Source organism: Aplidium turbinatum, chromosome 17 (assembly GCF_918807975.1).
Source record: "Aplidium turbinatum chromosome 17, kaAplTurb1.1, whole genome shotgun sequence".
Taxonomy (NCBI): domain Eukaryota; kingdom Metazoa; phylum Chordata; class Ascidiacea; order Aplousobranchia; family Polyclinidae; genus Aplidium; species Aplidium turbinatum.
The window spans coordinates 20,555,309-20,575,842 of NC_137488.1; the positions used below are offsets into that span (position 1 = coordinate 20,555,309).

The 20,534-nt window shown below is 41.4% G+C and overlaps 2 protein-coding genes across 3 annotated transcripts in view; one reads left to right on the forward strand and one right to left on the reverse strand.

Annotated features, from left to right (window-relative positions):
* The window catches only part of LOC145786758 (death-inducer obliterator 1-like), a 50,290-nt gene that overhangs the window by 18,121 nt on the left and 11,635 nt on the right, over positions 1–20,534 (forward strand). For both annotated transcript variants that reach the window (XM_082598492.1, XM_082598493.1), the window contains exons 15-22: positions 14,528–14,695; positions 16,116–16,281; positions 16,752–16,963; positions 17,088–17,249; positions 19,189–19,338; positions 19,415–19,543; positions 19,761–19,893; positions 20,326–20,509. In XM_082598492.1, the coding sequence (XP_082454618.1) occupies positions 14,528–14,695; positions 16,116–16,281; positions 16,752–16,963; positions 17,088–17,249; positions 19,189–19,338; positions 19,415–19,543; positions 19,761–19,893; positions 20,326–20,509 (1,304 nt within the window). The remainder of the gene's footprint in view (positions 1–14,527; positions 14,696–16,115; positions 16,282–16,751; positions 16,964–17,087; positions 17,250–19,188; positions 19,339–19,414; positions 19,544–19,760; positions 19,894–20,325; positions 20,510–20,534) is intronic.
* On the reverse strand, positions 750–9,674 carry LOC145786759 (uncharacterized). Its single transcript, XM_082598494.1, has 9 exons — positions 9,433–9,674; positions 7,603–7,756; positions 7,346–7,524; positions 5,459–5,653; positions 4,300–4,413; positions 3,635–3,788; positions 2,265–2,375; positions 1,517–1,872; positions 750–1,345 (listed from the first exon to the last, which is right to left on the reverse strand). The coding sequence occupies exons 1-9, from the start codon at positions 9,543–9,545 to the stop codon at positions 1,174–1,176; spliced, it is 1,548 nt and encodes a 515-aa protein (XP_082454620.1). The 5' UTR covers positions 9,546–9,674; the 3' UTR covers positions 750–1,173.

A 20,534-nucleotide genomic window follows, 5' to 3' on the forward strand; every position in this document is an offset into this window, starting at 1 on the left:
GTGGGGTGATCGGTTTTGTATGACGTAATAAGATGGTTGTAACCGAAACCAATGTGGTCACAATTGAGGCAAGAACAAATTTCACAGTTCCTGATTGGTCACATGTTTGACATTTTAGTCATGTGACCGCTGATCACGTGTTTGGCGGGAAATTTGGTTGTTGGTGTTGTTACATGTGCAGTGAAGATTGAACAGTAGAGATGTGATTAACTGTTATTTGCGAATTGACTATTGCTATTGCCTTTACATTTGTCCTGTTACATTTATTTTTGATCAGCGGAATGGCCGAGTGATCAGAGAGATTATTAGTAGGCGGGAGGTTAGTTTTAACTTCAACTTTAGCCCTAGTTTTAGAATACAACAGCTAACAGGACATTCTAAGACCTCTGGATTTTTTTTTTTTTTTGAAATTGCGGTCCAAAACACAGGAAAGTGGTCTTTTCGATTTGTCCTTTTGAAAATGCAAAGCTCCGCGGCTCCGGTTCCAGCTCCAAAGCTTTGCTTTAGTTGGTGTACTAGGTAGGCTCATGGCCATGGTAGGCTTTAATAAACTTGCATCGGACGTGAAAAGTCATCCCGGATTTTCAACCGTTTTATTCTCTTTCCTCTCGTTTGCTTTATGAGAATCCGTGTAGTGTTTGTACAGCATGTTTATTCTGCTTCACTGCGTTCACTCCTTTAATATCGACTCCTGTTTAGAAGCACACTGCTTGAAGCTCACGTTTAATCCAGAGTAGCATTAAACAGAATACAGTGGAGTTTTTATTCGCAAACATTTGTCATTCGTTCTTATGGCATCAGCACGGTGGTAGCAGTTGCCATTGGTGGCATAAACACAAACGATCTGAGGGTTGATATTTGAAAGTTGAAAATTGTTGGTTAAAAATACAACATCGCGATTAAATGGCGTTGAAAGTGAAGAATTCGTTGAATGAATTTACCACAGAAAGATTTTATTCTGGCACATTTAAACTTTATTGATCTCCATTGTCTGTGTAAGCATTAATTGCAGGTGTTGTCACATTAAGCTGCACACGACACTGGTGATCGGTTATGACCAGCGTCGCAAACAGTTCGTTTAGCGTCGTCAGTGACGTCACAATCAGTTGATCGATGTGCTCTCTCATGTGTCTCCCATCGATGTCCTCGGTGGTATTTCTATAAGCAAGCTCTTCAGTTCAACGTGTCGTTCTCTGTTTGCTTCGTTTCACCGCACCCGCATTGCCAGATCATGTGATCTGGTGGACCAGCCAATGAGCAACGTTCATTGTTTGAAACGTCAGAGACCACGTCACTGGGGGAATCGGCCTTCACTCTAAAGCAGTGGAGCCGCAGCAGCACATTCCTGTCGAAGACAAAATTCTGTTTAATTGCCACGACACCTGCTCTTCATGGCAATCCTCATGAGATGCTACAGGCGTTCATACAGATTTGGTGGATTGTATAATTGTTACTGTGAGGCGGTTGTGACGACATAATGCCACAATGCAACTTCATGTGCGTGTCGCCTTCTTACCTCGATCGTTGCAGCTTCATGTTGCCATATAGCTCCCGGTTATTTGTCAGCTTTGCCTCTATGACGTTGTTGTTAGTGTCAAACTCTTCATAAAATGTATCCTCGGTCACTTGTTCATCGTCAGTCGATTTCTTTCGTTTTGTTTCATGTTTCCTCGTCATCAGCAATTGCGTGCGGTTTAGCGCGAAATTGTTGTCGCGCAAATCTAAATTTCTCAAATTGATGTTGCTATGGACGACCAGCGGTTCCCAGGCAACTATCGCGTTGCCACGCAGGTCTAGCGCCGCCAAGCGACCGTTTCCAACGAACGTATCCGGGTGTATCTGCCGCAAACTATTGTATGCCAGACGTAGTACCTGAAGATAATGAATCTTTGATTTAGTGATTGTTCGTAGTTACTGGAACATATCTTCGCCTTCATATCAAAGATTCAAACAAGGATAAAATTTGTAATCGCACATAACAAATAAGTCACACAAGCATCTTGTATATCGAAAGTAATGAACATCACAGTTCAAACTTCATTGTATCTTATTTCCCTTCCTAGTTGCACCTGTGCCTCGACACAGATGTTACTAAAGTGAAGTAGGCAACCGCTTTCCACAAGGGAATGCTGGTAGCGCTATACGACGATGATTATTCTTTATTGGTGTATTCGGCAGCTTCTCTGAAGCCGTCTGCACGTTCTAACGAGATTAGCCGTTACAGTCCCACACAGCTGGTTGGTGATTCAAGACCCAATACTAACCTGCAAGTTCTTGAGGTTTTTTAAAGTGTAAGAGTGTAGGTAGGTCAGTTGGTTGGCGCTCAGATCCAGAGTGTGGAGGTTCCTTAGGAATCGAAATCCTCCAGGACTCACCTGCGGAGGAAGGAAATGTTAAAAAGGTCGGAACTTCCGCTTGAATACACTGAGAATATCAGCGGATACATTACTTCAGAAAACTGAAATTTCTCGAAGACTTATTGTGAGTTTAAGATCTGTATAACTGGCCGACTTTTGTGTCATATCCAGGTTTGCGCCCGCCAGATGAAGATTTAAATTTAGTAACTGAAAGGCAAGGAACCCAATCTTTGTTGAACGTTGAAGCTAAATTTATTAGTTTTTTGTGGATCTTTATGTTGGCCATCTTGTCTTTGAAGATTTAATTTTTTTTTTAGAAAATTTGCTTTTTGGGTTCTGGTCTACAACAATATAGTTCGTGCCGTTTTTTTCACACAGTTTTGTCGTGGGTAGGAACAAACATTGGAAAACCGTTGTCACTTAAAAATCGTCAATGCTGTTGATGTTGTTATAACGATGTAATCTGATATACGCTTTGCACGTAAGAGCAATTTCTAGGGTAGACGCCAGACGGTCCATGATGGTCAGTTGATTGTGACGTCTGTGGTTGCTGATTGTTTGGAAGCTTTCGTTTGTTTCCAAAGCATTTTGCGAACTCGTCCGCTATCATTCTATCGGATTTCGTTTGTAGTCGGTGGTGCTCTGATCCAATTTCGTGCTTAATCTTGCAATAAATTACTCAGCAACATCCTATCTGGCGCCTCTGTTTGTCTGGTCCTGTCTGGACCACCGCTTCTCGTGGTGACTTCATTCACGACACACTGCACAAGTGCACAATGCTAGCTCAGAACTGACATGTTTTCCCACCGACCAAAAAGTCAGCATTTGTATTTTTTTTCTTGTTTTCTGTTTTAATTTCTTGTTTGTTGTGAAGACAATTATAGCAGCTAAGCGCTCAAACAAGTAACTCAGTGGATCTTTCTAGATCTTAAGTACATCAAAATTCTTTGTTTAGCTGAACAGCCTCAACCAAGCAGGTTGTCACTTTACATCGTTTCAACGTCTAGTCGAATTAGTTATCTTTTCATGGCTGATCATATGTTAGAGATGAATTGTGTTTGTGTATGCTGCCTATACGATCCCGGGAATAACTTTTTGTGTCGTATCCAGATTTACAACTATGGTTGTTTGTAGTTCAGGTGTCATTAAGTGGCTAGCTGCATGTTACTGCTTTTGAGGGGTGTCGAACAGGCGCCCTTGCGAACGTTGTACAAAGGCTCTCACCATTTAACGACACAGCTGAGTGGATGGTTATTACAATGCTAATGGACGCTTACCGATCGGATGCGGTTGTATGAGGCGTTGAGATTGAGTAGGTTTGGGTTATGGGAAAGCTCTTTCCTTCCTATCCAAGTGATCCTGTTCATTGCAACGTCTAGTTTTTCCAGCTCCTTATTTCTTGACAAGTCAACTTCCCGAAGACTTGCTAGCCTGTGTGGATGGAAATAGATTAATCATCTTACGGCGCAAGATAGTTTTGGAGAAAATTTTGCTAAAAGGAAAGCAGCAGCATTTGGATTTAATAGGTCCTCAATGATCGATCGGCGTTAATACATGGATTGCTACCCGACTAGTAAATCAGTTCTTTCGACGTTGTATCAACGTAAACTTCACTGGCTGGGCATATGCTTAGTGCTTGATGGACATTGCAAAACGGGTGAAAAGTTTCATTTTAAGAATTGAATAGTTCTTGGGCAAAAGCAAACATCGTCAACCTGTGCTAGTAAAAAAGTAGAACCATAGCGACCTTTGGATAGAACCGCACAATACGCTTAAAAGGGCGGAGTAGTTATTGTGATTTATTGTATGTGGAATGCCCGATAAGAAATGCAATTTGTACCACTATGTCCACTATTCTTTGAAGAGTTACATTTAGAAGTTGGTTGTTCTCTTTCTAGACTAACGTTCACACAAGATGTTTCAAACAGAAGTTGCTTGTTACCGATTGTCAGGGACGTATAGAGCCAACAAGTTCTTGTTGTTGGTCAGATCCAACCTGTTGTTCCATCCCACAAATTGTATTCGGTTTCCACCCAAGTCCAACTGCTGGAGGTTCCTGAAAAAACATGGTTTGGTGGTTTTAGCTGAAGTTGTAGAGGAGACATCAACATAAAAACTCTTCCAGCTGCAGCTCTAGATGATTCCTCATCAAAACGTATCTCCCAACGCAAAAATTTGCTACAAATTAGATCATTTTCGTAATTTCTGGGCCACGTTTGATAGGGGTCTGCTACTATTCGGTGAGTCCGATTCGGTGAGTCCGATTCGGTGAGTTCCTAACCTCTAACCCTTAACCCTAACCCCAAACTCTAAAACGGCAATGATAATTAGGCTACGGTACCCGATAATTTAAAAAAAAATTAAAAAAATCCCCCTTTAAGGGATCGGATTCACCGAATCGGACTCACCGAAACGGGCCATTCCGGTTTGATAGACAATGTATATCAATGATGGGCAATATATTTCTATAGTATCTTGACTTAAACTATTGTGGTTACGTTTATTTGGCACGCACTTTTCTTTGGTCTAGATTTGGAACTGTCGCTGTTGCTAATTATGCAATGCCAACGCATTGCCTTGCATTAGATGACACAGTCGCCTTAATAACATCAGAGACACATTTCTCTAAAGAGAGCAGCCAGGTATTAGCCTTAGATTGAATAGGCGCCCTTTATATTCTTTGCGTGCATCGTATCCACTTATGTCGTCATAATTGTTGCAACGCGAAACCACCACAAGTGATTAGATTAAACTTGAACTTGCCGGCCAAGCAACTCTTGGGAAGCTCTATGACTTTCCGCTCTCGCAAGTGAGCGTCATCTCAAATACTTTAAAGCTCCGCGTGTTTTTGGGGAGTATGTGTAAGTTAAACCACCGTAACATGTTGGAAGGGATGACGTACATTTATTCCAATGCATCACCAGTCGGACACGACTGGCAGAGCTGAGTGAATTTATTTGTTATTACATCGTTTTATGTCCTTTCACCATCTGCAATCGTTGAACCAACGTAACGAATGCAGCAAATCGATGGGTAACCCCCGTGTTGTCCATGAACCCCCCGAGCTCATTGTTACGACAATAATACGCAGAAACACAAACCTATTTTTCTTGAACGCTGCTTTGTGCAGGAAAATGATCTTATTTTGATGCAAATCCAATTTCTTCAACCCTGCCATGTAGGATGTGGTTCGTCTGGTGATCCGCTCAATGAGATTTCGTGAAACGTCCAAACTCTTCATGCTGTTGTTCCTCCGGTCGACGATGGCGCTAGAGAGTTTTCGTATCCCGTTTTGTCTGCAACATAGTTTCAATTGATGGTTGCTGAGCGCAGTGTGCGCCCACAACCGGATCTGCTCCTTGAGTGGCCTTGGCAGCAAATTATTGGCGTTTCGAAATTGCCAGAATCGATTTTCAATCCTCAGAATTGAGCAGATGTTATGTGTTTCTTTCGATAAACAGAATTTACTGATCAGAGGAAAAAATAGAAGTCTGAGGAATATTTTGATTAATTTTGTTTCTAAATATTGACGAGAAACTTTCAGTGCGTGTTTCGTGTAATGCGCTATGTCAGTGTATCACTTCGGTGCTGGGCCCGCGCATATATTTAGACTTTGTTAGTTTGTAGCGCTTTTGACAGCTCGTTGGCTCTGCTTGCCTCTTGCAAGTTTTCCCACCCCTGACTACGCCCTTGCTACCGAGGCTGAGCTTTGTTAAATAGTTTTGCGGATTTGAGTCCATTTGCGGTTGTTTTTGTGTTGAACGCAGTTGTTTACTGGTGATCACCAAAGCTACCTCAGCCAGTAAGTCGGTTCTGCATACGTTGAATCAATGTAAAAGAGGATTGATTTGACGTCTGGCTGATCATGAGCAGCCACAACCAGCTGACGTTAAACAATGTTTTCCACGCGTGCGGGATTCTCTTTAGAATTTTAAAGATGTTTATTTTTAACTTATTTCAGTAGGTCCAGTGGCGTACACAGGATTTTCTCAAGAGAGGGGGGCATTCGAAATTATTTTCGAATTGAAACGAATTAAAAAAACGCCCATTTGCTAATAGTAACTAGTAAGTCATATGATGCAAGATCAGCCTACCATAGTCAGCTTGAATTAACGACAATAACCCTTGCGTGATTTAAACTAGTGAATATCGAGCTTCTGCAGCAATATTTACAACATTTTTTCATTTTAAATAACCAAAAAAAAACACTAAACAAAGTGAACTAAGTGGGTTCCTAAACAACCGCCCCCCCCGGCGGGTACGAGGTAGTTAATACGGCCCTGCTACTCAAGACCACTCCTGAACAATAACATGTTTGCACTACAAAATCACAACAACGCTAAAAAAATCAAAAAATTTGAAGGGGGGAGGCATAGCCCAATAGCCTCCCTGTGCGTACGTCACTGAGTAGGCCTATCCATATTTTATTTACTTAATTGTAACTTATCAGCTGAGTTGCTATGTTGGGAGTGAACTCAGTGACAACTTCGAAGTGTCGATTGTTTAATGTTTATCTCAAAGAAGCACGTTATGAGTTGTTTACATGTGTGATACTGATGTGGTTGGGTTTGTGTTTAAAGATTAAGTTTTTATTTGTTTTTATTGTTTACATCGATGTCTGCAGCTTACTTTCTGGTCAGGTAATTGTTTATTTCTTTGTATCCAATCCATGCTAGTCGCGGTACGGATGAGATACTTTCACGACTAGGTGGTCATGGTCATGCCCGGTCGCGCCCATGTTTACCCTCCACTAATGGTTCGATTTTTATGTCTATCCAACCAGGTAAGAGTTCATATAACCCCTGAACACACCTGGCGCCTTTGCAATGATCCAAAACGAATAAAAAAAAATGCAAATCTTCACCGGACATTTGCAATTTTCAAAGCCATGGTATTTAAAAGGCAATGTTACTTTTATTGATACATATTTTTAATGCAGTAAATCTTTGTAACAACCGACTGGCTCTTTAAGTCTTGCTTGTGCCCACCTGACGCTGGCAAACTGTAGTTTCGTGTTTGATTTGAAGACTCCCTTGAGTGCTCCCTCGCCCCTCCTTGCACTCATTCCCAGCTTGTTGTTATTGGCAACCAGACTGACGAGATTCCTGTTTTTGACGAGGCTTCCCTTGAACGATTCTATGTCGTTGTTGCTCACCTCCAGGTATCTCTGGAACATAACGTCACTGCATTTCTCCGATCTGCGTCATCGATTTGATGACGTCATACACGGTCAGTTGACACTCACCAAGTTCCTGAACCTTCGCATGACCCAAGGGTCCAAGGTTCGAAGCTGGTTGTTGTTGAGGAGGATCATGACCGCAGACCGGGACACCATGTTGAGTCGGAACCATCCTCCCATCCCTGGGCACACAACAAACTTGGACCGGTACTGGCACATCCTGGTGGAAAGATATTTTAAGTAGGCTCATGAACAGTGAAGGAAAACAACACCGCACATTGTTTGCATTTCACGAAAACATACAAAAAGTGATATGTGAATTAATAAAATTCAGGGTAGATTTCAAACGCTTCAGACTGCAAGGAATGTGCTCCCACTGAAACATGCCGATTTATGTGGAGAATGGTGATATGGTTCACTGCTTTTAGGTCACGTGATAATGAAAAAACTGTGGTGCTCGCTATAACTTTATTGGTGTGCTGCGATAGCTGCAACAATTAGCCTCGCGCTTTTGATCTATTATTCTGCGTCATGGCGACCGATATACACAGGTATGTTCTGTACGATATCGACATGGTGTTGGACGGTTACTGGCCCTAAACTGATTATTTTGCCAACCTAAACAAATTTACGGAAGATTTTGCATAATTTCACTTTTCAAGATATGTAGGAAGGAGAATTGTATCTTGTTTTTGTAACTTTTTTGTTTTTTGACGTTGAAATAACCGTTCGTCGAATGTTATTGCTATCGGTTATCAGTGAGGTTGGGCTATTTGTGAAGAGTAACTGAGTGACTGGATCTCTTCACCTGGTGAAGACTTGAGATTCCTGTTCTCAAAGAATCTAAACGTAAAGGCAAAACACTTTTCTTGTAAGCTTCCTTCGAGACGTTGAGCATGTTTTGTTAAACGAACAATAATGTTCTGAAGAAGTATGTTGACAAGGACAAAACTTTTGTGCTCGCTTGATTTGGCAATAATCTCGCCAGTTGATTCATCAGAAAACGCGAAACTTTTCATCAAGCCGACTATTCCACACACACTGGTGATGTTTATGCAACAATATAAGTGCTTGTAACATGAAGAGATGTATCAACCGCAACTTGTCATTATCCACCTGTGCATGTAGTTGGATTAACGCGTGAAACATCGTGTCTCTGTACGAGTTCAATCTCTGGATACTTTGCGAACTTGACCGGTAATCTTTTTTCTAATCCTTGATAAATGGCATTTTGATCTATTGCATATCTTAACAACATCGGATTTAAGAATTCCTGTTTAATGCGTTGTTTGATGGAGTTTTGAATTGTCTGGCAAGATTACAGTAAATGCTTGACCGTCGGTCCTTAACGATCTTTATAATTCTGATGTCATCATCAGCCATTCATTCATATTCCTTCACTTTATGTGGCAATCCGGTTGCTATTTGCTGTTCCACCTGACAACATTGAGCCATATCAGATCTAATCGACATGGCGACCTTTGAAAGCCCGGTGATTGTCGCATTGCTTGCTCTAGGCTTGAACTGATACAAGAAATCTTAAAAAGTTTAAAAACAACGTGTTTTACAAAGTGATTGTGAATTTTATGCAATGATTCCCCAAAGCACTTTAGCGAAAGCGTTTTCAACCTAATAAACAACGACGATTTTGAAAATCTTTAGAGTAGAATTTGCCGCAAGTTATGGAAATCATTTCAATTTCTGTGAGGTTGAATGTTTTGGTGATACCTCTTTCAGACAGCTACAATTGGCGTTAAAACTTTTACGAGGTTTTGTGGTATCAGTCGTTTTCTGCTTTAATTCAACGTCTGCAAACGTTGTATCATATTGATGAAAACAGTGGCTGATCTGGAACGACAGATGCCACTTCATTGAGCTTGTGGTAACTTTGCATACCTGGTGAGTCTTCTCTTGCTGGTCCCTGCTATTCTGCCGATCGACTGTTCACTCGATTCGACCAGTGATGTAACAATGATGACCAGAGCGATCCATGACGTCACTATCCTCATGACGCCTCTGTCGCGTGATCCGACAAGAGTTAATTCCAAGCAGTTTTGAGATCGGACCCTAAGCAATTTCTAGGTTCTTCTCCATTTGAACCGCGCAAGCAACGTCATTCGTTATCTTAGTCACTTACTGCGCCTGTAAAACATTTGTTTCTATTTAGTTTGCTTGTATCGTAGTTCAGTTCATACCTGGCTTTGATGTTATTTGTAAGAGTCGAATCAGCCGCCGTTGTCCCTCACTGACAGTGCTGTCTGTTGTTGAATAATGTTGAGCAGCTAAGAGCTTACAAACACGAAATTGATATGAAAGTTGTCAAATTTTTAAACGTGATTACTGAAGCATAGCCAAATGGCTGACAACCGCCTTCAACCAATATGTTGATGGACTACGTCATAAGTTATTTGTCATCTCAGCTGTAAAGTACCTTCTTATATATCACTTCTGCCCATAAGCTTGCTGTTAGGTTCTTATGTTCATCACTTAAATCGAAGACAGTATGCCTTGTTTACTTCGATTACTAAAGTCACGAAAGCGATACTGACCTTGCTTGGGTTGATACAGCTAACTTGTTGCACACATAGTCGACCTTTTATTTTTACGTATCATCAACAAAATAGTTTTACCGTCCATTTTGATCACACGTTTTCTTATGTGCGATCTAAATAATACTACGACGAAAACACCAAACGGGACGCAATTGGAAGTGGTTCGCCTGGTTAGACCAGAGATGGTTGAACCAGCACTTTTAGGAATCGTTGCGTTCACGCATGGATTCCATTTACGCTGAACTTATGACAGGATATCGCACATTGGGTTATCTTGTAAAGATAGCTTCCTGAAGACGTCAGTCTAACTCACCTGGTCAGTCAGGTTGCGTATATTTTCGTTGCCGTACATTTAAATGACGCTGCAACCTCGTTTAAGCTAGTTGGTCACAATCGAACGCTTTTCTGGTATTTTTCATAAGTTCTTAGTGTCCTAACAATATTTTCGCGTTTGGCTGGGTCTCACTCTTTAACTTGACCACGATTTTCTTTAAATCGCTGATTTCCAATTGTATTAATCGACCCCTTTGGGGGGACACGCTGCCCCTTCAATGGAATGCTGCCGCAGATGCATCCTTTTGAGAAATCCAATGATTTTCCCGCTTTCCAATTCGCAATAAAATATAAATAAATTACCTTAATTTTACACTTTTACATTTCAAAAGGTCTCACACTTTCCGCATGTAGTTCTGTAAAGGGATCTCCAATTTGATGACGTGCGTCAAGTTGGTAGTATTGGAAAAGTTAATTACTCCTTTTCCTAACGTCACCGGCGGTCTTCTACAACGGAGAGTCTGCACCAGAAAATGCCTCAAATTGATTTCTGGCAATTTGTTCAGCTGTGATCTTATGTGGCGACACCGTGTTGTCGTCAACTCGTCATGGCACTTGCTTGCTGTAAAATTAGATATATATATTGTACCTAAATTTCTCATCTGCTGGCACTTGTAGAACTTTTGTAGATAATCTTTCCTAATAAAATACCCTAGCCAGTTTTAGAATAAATTTAAACTGCATTGCGTGATGCTGTGTACAATCAACATGTTGAAATTGCCTCCAACTCACTGTGTAGGGTTGTCACTTGTCATCAGTTACAGCTTCAATGCACTGAAACGTAAGTGGTAGTTTTAAATAGTGAACTGATACACTGCTTGAACAAATATTTGCTCCTCTCTCTCCTGGATTTGCTGCTTTAGCCTCGCGTTGCTTTGCTCAGGCATTACTCTCGTAAGAATATTCTCCTTTGAAACATAATTTTGAGGCCTTTAAACGTTGGTTCGATGTCAAAATAGTTGATTTTTCTTAGCAATCATGCAAATCGCGTGTTGCTTTTGCTCTGCCGCTGAACCATTTGTAGACGCTGTGTATTGCTATAAAGAATTAACTTGTATCAATCGTTAATAGATAACTTAGCAAACTGATTTCTTTTTCTTGCTTTTCTGTAAAATGAGATCTTCGTTTTCTAACTTTCTTTACATAAAGTTTACAGTTTGTTACTCCCCAGTTAGAAAGCCAGCCACGTTGAATCAATGTGAAAAGTATCTGATTTGCTGGCTGTGTCTCCAACAAACTTGTTGAGCTTTTTTTCTCTGCAACTCTTCTGCGAGCAAGCGCGACGTCTGATTCAATTACATCGCGGCGTCATTGCCAAGTCCATCGCTGCACGTCATCAATGCTAGGCGCGACGGTTAGTTTTGCATAATTATGGCCACGCTTGTACCCATGCCAGAGCGCATATTCATTTTTGCCACCTGCGTATTGCGTCACATTGTTCACAGTTGTCACAATCCCAGCTAACCCGGCCACCATCTAACTTTCAACCGCAAGAAAGCTTTGAGAGTCTTGCCAGTTACTTGTAGAGGTTTTGAACCACTGACACGGTCCGGTCTCAGGATTGAAAGTTTATCGCTAATTAATTGTTAGTGGTGTCATGATGGGCAATAATTCAATTTTTCTTATAAAAGGTAGAACTGCACTTGTCTTGCGTTTTGTTTGGTGAGTGAAATTTGCCACAAAATATCTTGGCCAGGTTTTTAAATAGGGTAAGGTCGTTAATCAGCAGAGATGAGCATCTACTACTTTAAAGGTAGCGCGCTAGCCGCTACCGCTACTCGGGCCAAAGTAGCTCGCGCTACTGCTATTTTTTCCGCTCCGTTGGACACAGCACTTTGTGACGTCGAAATAACCTTGAAAACGAACGATACCACACGCCGCCATTTCAACGTCGTTATAGTAAATTTATTGTTACCCATCTTTCAAGAATAATATGAAACCAAGGAACTTTCAGAAATAATTAATTAAACTACCATTCAACGTTTTATAGGCAGAGATGAGCATTCTCTGCCTATAAAACGTTGAATGGTAGTTTAATTAATTAATTATCTTTCAAGAACATTAGCACTTAAAAATGGAATATATAATAAATAATGAAAATTGAAATATCACTTTCATCTCTCCTCTATGCCAGTTCGTTTCCTCATTTATAATTTATACCGATCCCAGGTACTTGCTAGCACCTCGTTAGACAAATGCATTGATCTGCGCCACGTTCTGCTTTGTATGTACAGAATTGTGTGACTTCTTGCGCTACGCAACAATTTCTGTTTTCTAACCAATAATGGGTTTATCCAATGAATGATGTAATTATGACGCCATAACGAGTTTTTATCTTCATCTTAATCTATTTTCTTCAGTCTGCTATTTGCCTGAGCTGAAATAAATAATTTAGTTTGCAATTCTAACGTCTTTAAGCGTTACCGTTATCCGATATTTGTCGAGTTTTTAAGCACAACATGTACTTAACACTTTCAGTTTTAACGATTCTTGATGGGACTTGAGGTTTGTTTTTGACCTTATTGTTGTAACGGTTTTGTTACTTTAGTTGTTCTGGAGTGAAAATGCAACTTCGCTGTGCATCGCATCAGGTTGGGTTTCCAGCAAACGGTTGAGATTTAACACAAGACATAATTTACGCATTATACTGTGTTGTAACCATGAAACCATGATTTGGTCTTATTAAACTTAAAACTCGAATCTGCAAGATAAACAATTACATTTAATTCAAAGTTAAACCAAACCCGCTGAACTTACATCTTCGATACAGCCTGCACAAACTGAAACTGCAAATAGAAACCAACAGAGAAGAACAATGGAATCAACACGTCGGTTTCAGGCGCTGGCTTTAGGAATCAGAGCACTTGTTCAATTACAGCTCACACTGCATTGCAAGTGCCATGTGACCAGCAAACGATAACATTACCAAATGGCTGTCAAGGTTTGCTTTGTCTAGTTCCGCTAATAACCGCCTTTAACCTTGTAAGGTTTATTGTGACATTTACTTTTGCCATGACTGACAGATATTCCAGGCCACAGATACAGATAAACCAACTTCTACAGATAAACCAGGCCACATATAAACCAACTTGCTTTGTTTGAGTTTCCATCTTATAGCGTTGTCTATGCCAAAATTGTTTGCTTTGGCTACAACGTCCATTTAAAAGTGATTATGTGCTGAGCGACTTGGAACACTTTGGGACACTGCGCGACAAAGGGAACACTGGAAAAATTTACGAACTGAGCATCTAGTTCATCAAAGGCCGCATCGGCTATGATACTGTTGATGATGATGATGTGCTGAGCATTCTTAATAACATTATATACGTCTTGTTATAGCGATGAAGTGTTTGTTGGTGTTTACTCTGGCCTTTCGTGGTCAAGAGTTTCAAGATATTCGTCTGGGCTTAATAAACATTTCCTTGCATTTACAACTCACCGAGGCCTCACTACCTGGCCACCCTGCCTTGGCCAGGTAATTGCGGTCGGTTAGTTCACGCTACTTTGGGTTTGTTGACTGGACGATGAAGGTGATGACTGAAGGCCTTTCGCATTCACAACTTTGTGTGCATAGGTTTAGTTTGTTAGGCGTAAAATCTTTCATCACGTGGCAAAAATCGGCCAGTTTGTCTCAAGTTTTTCTTAGGGTTGACAAATGAAAAACGAGCCGCATTTTTAAGCGTCGAGTTTCTTCTCACAAGTTTTCAGCGCTTCATTTAAGTTTTATTGATGGCTGAAAATTCGTTTAATGCAGCAAAGCAACAGCTTCATTCGAGCAAAAATTACAAGAATGAAACTATTCTACACCCATGGAAGTGTTGCTCCGAGTCGTCCTAACGATTGTTGTCTTTTAAACGGCAACAGTTGCGCTCAAACGAAGAAAGTTTCAGCTGATCCTTATTTTTCCATCGTTTTTATTAATTCTTGTTTCATATCACATCTTAACTTGGTGTGGTGGGATGGGAGGATTCACTTCCCTCAGGTGGGTTACCCTTTTCACCAAGAGTAAATGCGAAAGAAGAAGGAATGTCTAGGCGATGTGTTGAATCTAAGGTTTGTTGCACGCTGCCGGCTTGTTACGTCATAATCATAACTTTTATTTCTAGATTTACCGTCCGCACCCCAGCAATTCGGGGAAGGATCGCCCGAAACCTTCGCCTTCCGGTGGTGACGCAACAAAGTCCACCATCGACTTCTATCGGCACGTGGAGAGCCAGAGCCGGAAACGCGATCGGTATGGAGCCGACCCTGAGTCCGCTCCCCAACCGAAGAAAGTTAGTTCACATTCATCATCATCATAATCCATCGTCGGTTTGTTCCCCACTAGTGGGGGTGGCCGATTGTTTCCGCGCAGCAATTGTTTTTATCCCTTTTCTCCATTTCACCCTGTCCCTTGCATCTTCCTCCTTCAGTCCGATTTTTTTAAATTCATCCTTCACTTGTTGTTTCCACGTTCTTCTTGGACGACCGCGTTTCCTCTTCCCATCTACCTTTAGATCTAGTGCCTTTCTAAGAAAACTTCCTTCCTCCCTCCTTATCACATGTCCATACCATCTTACTCCACTTGCCCTTGCCATTTGGTCTATGGTCTCTCTCATCTCTAGCATATCCAACAATTCTTCAGTCCTTTTTTCCCTTCTCGTTTTCACCCCACACATAGCTCTCACCATTGAACTTTCTGTTCTTCTCAGGATTGCCAGTTCACTCTCTCTCAATACCCATGTCTCGCTACCACATAGCATTGCAGGCCGCACACAGCTCCGATATACTTTTCCTTTCATCCTTAGTGAAAATTTTCTGCCATACAACATTTCCCCACATTCCCTGAACTTTGCCCAGCCCAATCTTGCCCTTGTTGTCACCGCTGCTTCACATCCACCACTTCCATCTATCCGATCACCCAGATAACAGAAGTCTGTCACTGTTTCGATGCCATGGCAGAACTCATCATCATGGCCTTCCACTTCATCCTTCCTTTACTGCATTTCCCACAAACAAAACACTTCGCCAATCTTGTTGCGGCTCTCTTGACATTAGCACATCTTGCATGTACCCACTTTCCACATTCCTTGCATTGCATTGAATTTCTCATCACTCTCTTGCCACATATTCCACAGGGATCTGCTTTGCTCTCAACAACTGTTCCTTCTGCTCCACTCACCATCACTTTTGTTTTTTCAAGATTCACCTTCATACCCTTGGTTTCAAATGCTTCTTTCCATTTCTCAAACTTTCTCTCCAGTCCCTCCATACTATTACTTGTCAAGACCAGGTCGTCTGCATACAAAATTTCACTCAATAAGCCCTCCCTCACTCCTTCAGTTACAACGTCAACCACAATAGCAAATATCAGAGGTGACAAAACTGATCCTTGGTGTACACCAACCTTCACAAAAAACTCGTTTGAATAATTTGATCCAACTCTCACTTTTGTTCTTGCTTCCTCATACATAGACATCACAGCTCTCACTAATACCTCTGGTATACATTATGTTGCGTTATTTTTAACCCTATTCGGATGCACGTGAAAGCAAGCTTGCTTTGGTGCAAGATCATCTTCTGGTAGTCTGTAAACTTTAATTATATGCTTCCACCTTATTGGCTTGTTCATTTGCACGTCAGCCTTTTAGCACGTGCAGGTTGGAAGACACCTGTTGTGCACCCCCAACAACTTGACCCTCTTTGCTCCCTCAGGTTTCTGACTCGACCTCACAAGACAAGCGACACCGTCTCACCTCCAACGTGGTCAAGATTGCCGGCTCTTCTGCCAATCAGCACAGACCTTCCAACCAATCAGGGTCCACCACGAAGCCCAGTAAGCCACGAAGCGAGAGTTCAGACGCGACTCGGAAGCACGAAGGTGTGTTGTCTTTAAAATATCCATTGTTGTTGTGCAAGAGGGGTGGCTTGTTGCCCATACAGTGGCTTGCATTAGATGTTGCCAGGGCCATATAGAGTTGAGGGTCAAATTGAACTTTTTGCAATAATGGGCGTGCATTTGGGCCGGCATATCGAAACAGCGCTTGGTATATGTTTTATCACTTCACCTTTTGGTCTCTCTCACTCAAACATTGATTTTAAGATTTTGCAAAGTTTGTAACTATCAACAGTTTTGTTCATTACCCAAAGTCCAGTCTTCGATCCTCAAATCAAAGTTTCGATTTTCCCTCCACCAGTCAAAGCTACGCACATGGCCCGGATGGCAACGTAGTGATCTTTCATTGGTGGTTGATCACCCCTAGTTCATAGTTCAATGCTACGTCACTTAGTTTTTAAATTGTGACGTCATATTTCCGACGTACTGCTACATTTGTTCAGTCCCTTTTTCAGCTGCAAAATCGAAAGACAATCGAGGTACGGAGGTGAAACGAAAGATCTCGGTCGATGCCACCAGCACTCGAAAGTGGCCAGAAGACAAACCCAAGAAATTGGAGAGGTCCCACAGTGGAGGGGCGACAAAGGGGTCAGGGGCCGCCCCTAAACCGGAAACGAAAACAAGCAGCAACTCGGATGTTCGACAAAACATCAAGAAGAGTCTCTTTGTGAGTGACAATGTTCACCTTTCTTACGTTGGTTGATGTATCTTCAGCGACTACATGCGGAATAAAAGAAAACAAATCGACACCAATTCCAATGGGAACCAATAATTTACAATATTTGTTTCAGGATATTTTGAAGAGTCGGTCAAGCAGTTCAGAAGACTTGAAGATGCACTACGACTCCATCACTCGGCTTGCCTCCAAGATTGAGGAGTCTCTGTTCAAAGTCTACTCTGACACCACCACCAAGTACAAGAACAAGTACAGAAGCATCATGTTCAACTTGAAGGTGAGGGTTGCCACATTGTTTATGTCTTGAACCATGGAGAAGACTGTAAACGTCTTTATATTAATTTTTTTATTTTCATATAGTTTTATATCTTTTTAACGTCTCCTTTTTGATAATAATAAATAATAATCATGCTTTTATTGCGCCCATTGCGATAACATACAGTACACTGCGATCACAGATGCGATACAACAGACGACAAGAAGAAGCGAAGTGACATATAATCTTCGAGTCAGCTGCTTATTTTGGCTTGCCATTTCTTTCGCCGAGACACAGCCGCGTGCTCTGGAGCGGTGTCGAACCCACGTCCTTTCGAACGTCGCGCAGACATTCTCACCACTCGGCTACGCAGCCGACTTTGATAGAGTTTGGTATGGGGCCGTGTTTAGGATAAGTCAGTAGTTCTCAAACTGGGAGGCACGCCCCACTTTGGTGGGCGTGAAGATTCTCCAAGGGGGGCGCGAACGTGGTGGGCTGTTGTACTAGAATGCCACAGTATTGTACAAGTCATGTTGGTAACGGTAACGAAATGTTGGTAACATTTTACTTAGTGCCTCGATTATTGACTAGTCAGTAATAATGTGACCTGGTTTTGGCTTTATTTCCCAACGCCTGTTTTTGTGGTTTTAGTTTAGTCCATTGTTCGGTAACAATGGCTGTTTGTGACTTTCATCATCATTAAGTTCCTTCCTCTCGTCGGGGGTTGGAGGCAATGAGACGCCAAGTTTCTCTGTTGTGAGATTTTTTTTACTGCAGTTTTGTAATTACTGTAAGTCCTGGCCAGTCTTCAATATCATTAGTCCAAACTCTTGGTGGTCTGCCCCTATTTCGTTTGCCGTTCATTTTTCCTTCTAGTAGTTGTCTTTGAATAGAATTATTGCGAATCATGTGGCCAAAATATTTCAATTTTCTTGATTTAATTGTTTGTAGAATTTCCATGTTGGTTTGTATTCTGGATAGTACATCTTTGTTTGTGATTTTATCCTTCCATGAAATTTTAAGCATTCTTCTATAAATCCACATTTCAAATGCCTCAAGTCGTTTAACCATTTGTGATGACAGTGTCCATGTTTCTGCATTGTAAAGTAACGTAGTCCAGATAAAACATTTCATAATTCGTTTTCGAGTGTTGATGTTAATTTTGCGTGTTGTTAATGTCTTTTTCATTTTTACATTTTGTGACTTTATTTTGTGTGAAAGTGACTTTTCTGCACTTGCAAGTGCGAAGCTACAAGCTCGGAACAAATTTAACTGTGAATCTGACCTGCGATGTGCAATTGTGCATTGTCTTCAACTAAGCCACCAATTAAAGCTGGTTGAAAAAGCAGCTATACTCTTCTCATTAATACGGGGGAAAGTAGATTGTGCTCCACTTAATATTTTGTATAATGGAAAATAAACTTTGTTTGTTTTAAAATCCAAAACGTGTAAACTTTATTTTTAACTTTGATTTATGTATTTTGTATTAAGGGGAGGCACAATGTTTTACAAGTGACGTCAAGGGGGGAGCAGCCCCAAAAGTTTAAGAACCCCTGGGATAAATTATTTGCACAGAAAGTTGGTAAACATTATTAAACAACAGCATTCCTGAACTCAACGTTTCAGCTGAGGACAACCACCCGTTGTGCTGAACCACGTGTATGGATTAGCACAATGAAGGGATTCACTTGGAGACCAACTTGAAACTGTCAAACTCGTTGATATGGTCTGCACTGAATGCTGAGATGTTTGGTTGTGGAGCAGGATTAGTTGACATTTCTATAGAGTTGCAACGCCCATCTGGTGAATGAGAAAGTAGAAGCAGAAACATAAAAATTGATTTTAATGCTTTGCTGTCTACATTGCAACTTATTTTTACAAAAATGATATTTATTGTTAATTAATAAAGTTGAAGTACTGAGCACTCTTCATATGTAAGTTCCTCTTCATCTTTCTCCAGGACACACGCAACCACGGATTGTGGAGGAAGGTGATCATTGGTGAGGTAACCACATCGGAGCTGGTTCAGATGACTGCTGAACAGATGGCCTCCAAGAAGCTTGCTGAGTGGCGACGCAATGAGCTTACACAGGAACTCGACATTATCCAGGTGGGAGCGGCCCGTTTATGACGCGGTAATTGTGACGTCACTTGTCGCAGTGTCTTTATGACGTGATGTGTTGCAGAAACAAGAAAAGGAGAAAGCGAACATCCGGCCTGTGGCAAAGATCACGCACAAAGGAGAGATCGCGATTCAGGAAAATCTATCCGATCTCACGGACAACATCAGCAGGAACACGAGCTCGGCTCCCACTGTAAGCAGCTTACGAATATGTTCGACCATGTTTGCAAAACGGTTAAAACCGAATCATTCATTTATGTATTAAGCAGTAGCGTTTTGTTGTTTATTTTTAGAAGATATGTTTAATATGCCATCATTGACCGTGTCGGCGTCTAGATTATGAGCTACGGCAGCCACGGCTGTGACTAAACGGGAGCGATTATTCACATTATTATTGCCATGAAAACCAGGTTGCTCCTGCGCGAAAGAAGAGGATTTCCCTCTCGGAGGATGATCCATTCGACGTGTCCGCCCCCCTTCCCAGCGACACCACCCATCAGCACCAGGATCACTTGTTTGACCTTAACTGCAAGATTTGTACTGGTGAGACATGACTGCATTGCATACTCCCTAATTGTGAAAGATGAATGGAAGTTTCGATGAGTTATCACCATCAATCTCTACATTCAGTCTCACCCCGGAAGTTGAAGATTCTATTCTTATTTATCGCCGATGTGTTTGTGCTTTTTCTTTTTCTTGACACATTTTAGTAAGCCCGCTGCAACTAAGGAATTGCATTGTGTGATATAAGATCTAATTTTATCAGGCTTAAATTACTAAGAATATTTTTGACATGTTTTGGCACTTCTTGCATTCGTCTATGGGCGTCACCATCATGTGATGTGCTCTTTTATTTCTTCGAATCATCGTGCATAAGGCAACTTTCGTTTTGTTAGATCACTATCACTTTCTTCATAGACTTGCTCTCATTGTTCTTCATCACTCCTTGTTCCTTAATCTGTTGTTGCGTCACAGGCAAAGTTAAGGAGGAAAATGTGGATCATGGAGAAGCTCCTCCGGAAGTGAGAAAGAAAGTTAAAAGATCCACATCCATCATCTTGAGCACAGAGGCACAGCAGAGTACCACGAGCAACCCCTCATCATCACCCTCTTCATCCCCCGCCCCCACTTCCCACATCGTCATATCTGAACAACCCAGGTGCTTCACTGTGATGTGTCAGGGG

What these genes read in the sequence shown, in the direction of transcription:
- LOC145786759 (XM_082598494.1), bottom strand. Translation starts at nt 9,545, where the DNA reads ATGAGGATAGTGACGTCATGGATCGCTCTGGTCATCATTGTTACATCA. An exon ending in AGCAAGAGAAGACTCACCAG is followed by an intron (nt 7,757 to 9,432) that starts GTATGCAAAGTT and finishes TCTTTCCACCAG; the next exon opens with GATGTGCCAGTACCGGTCCA. An exon ending in CATACAACCGCATCCGATCG is followed by an intron (nt 2,376 to 3,634) that starts GTAAGCGTCCAT and finishes CTTCCTCCGCAG; the next exon opens with GTGAGTCCTGGAGGATTTCG.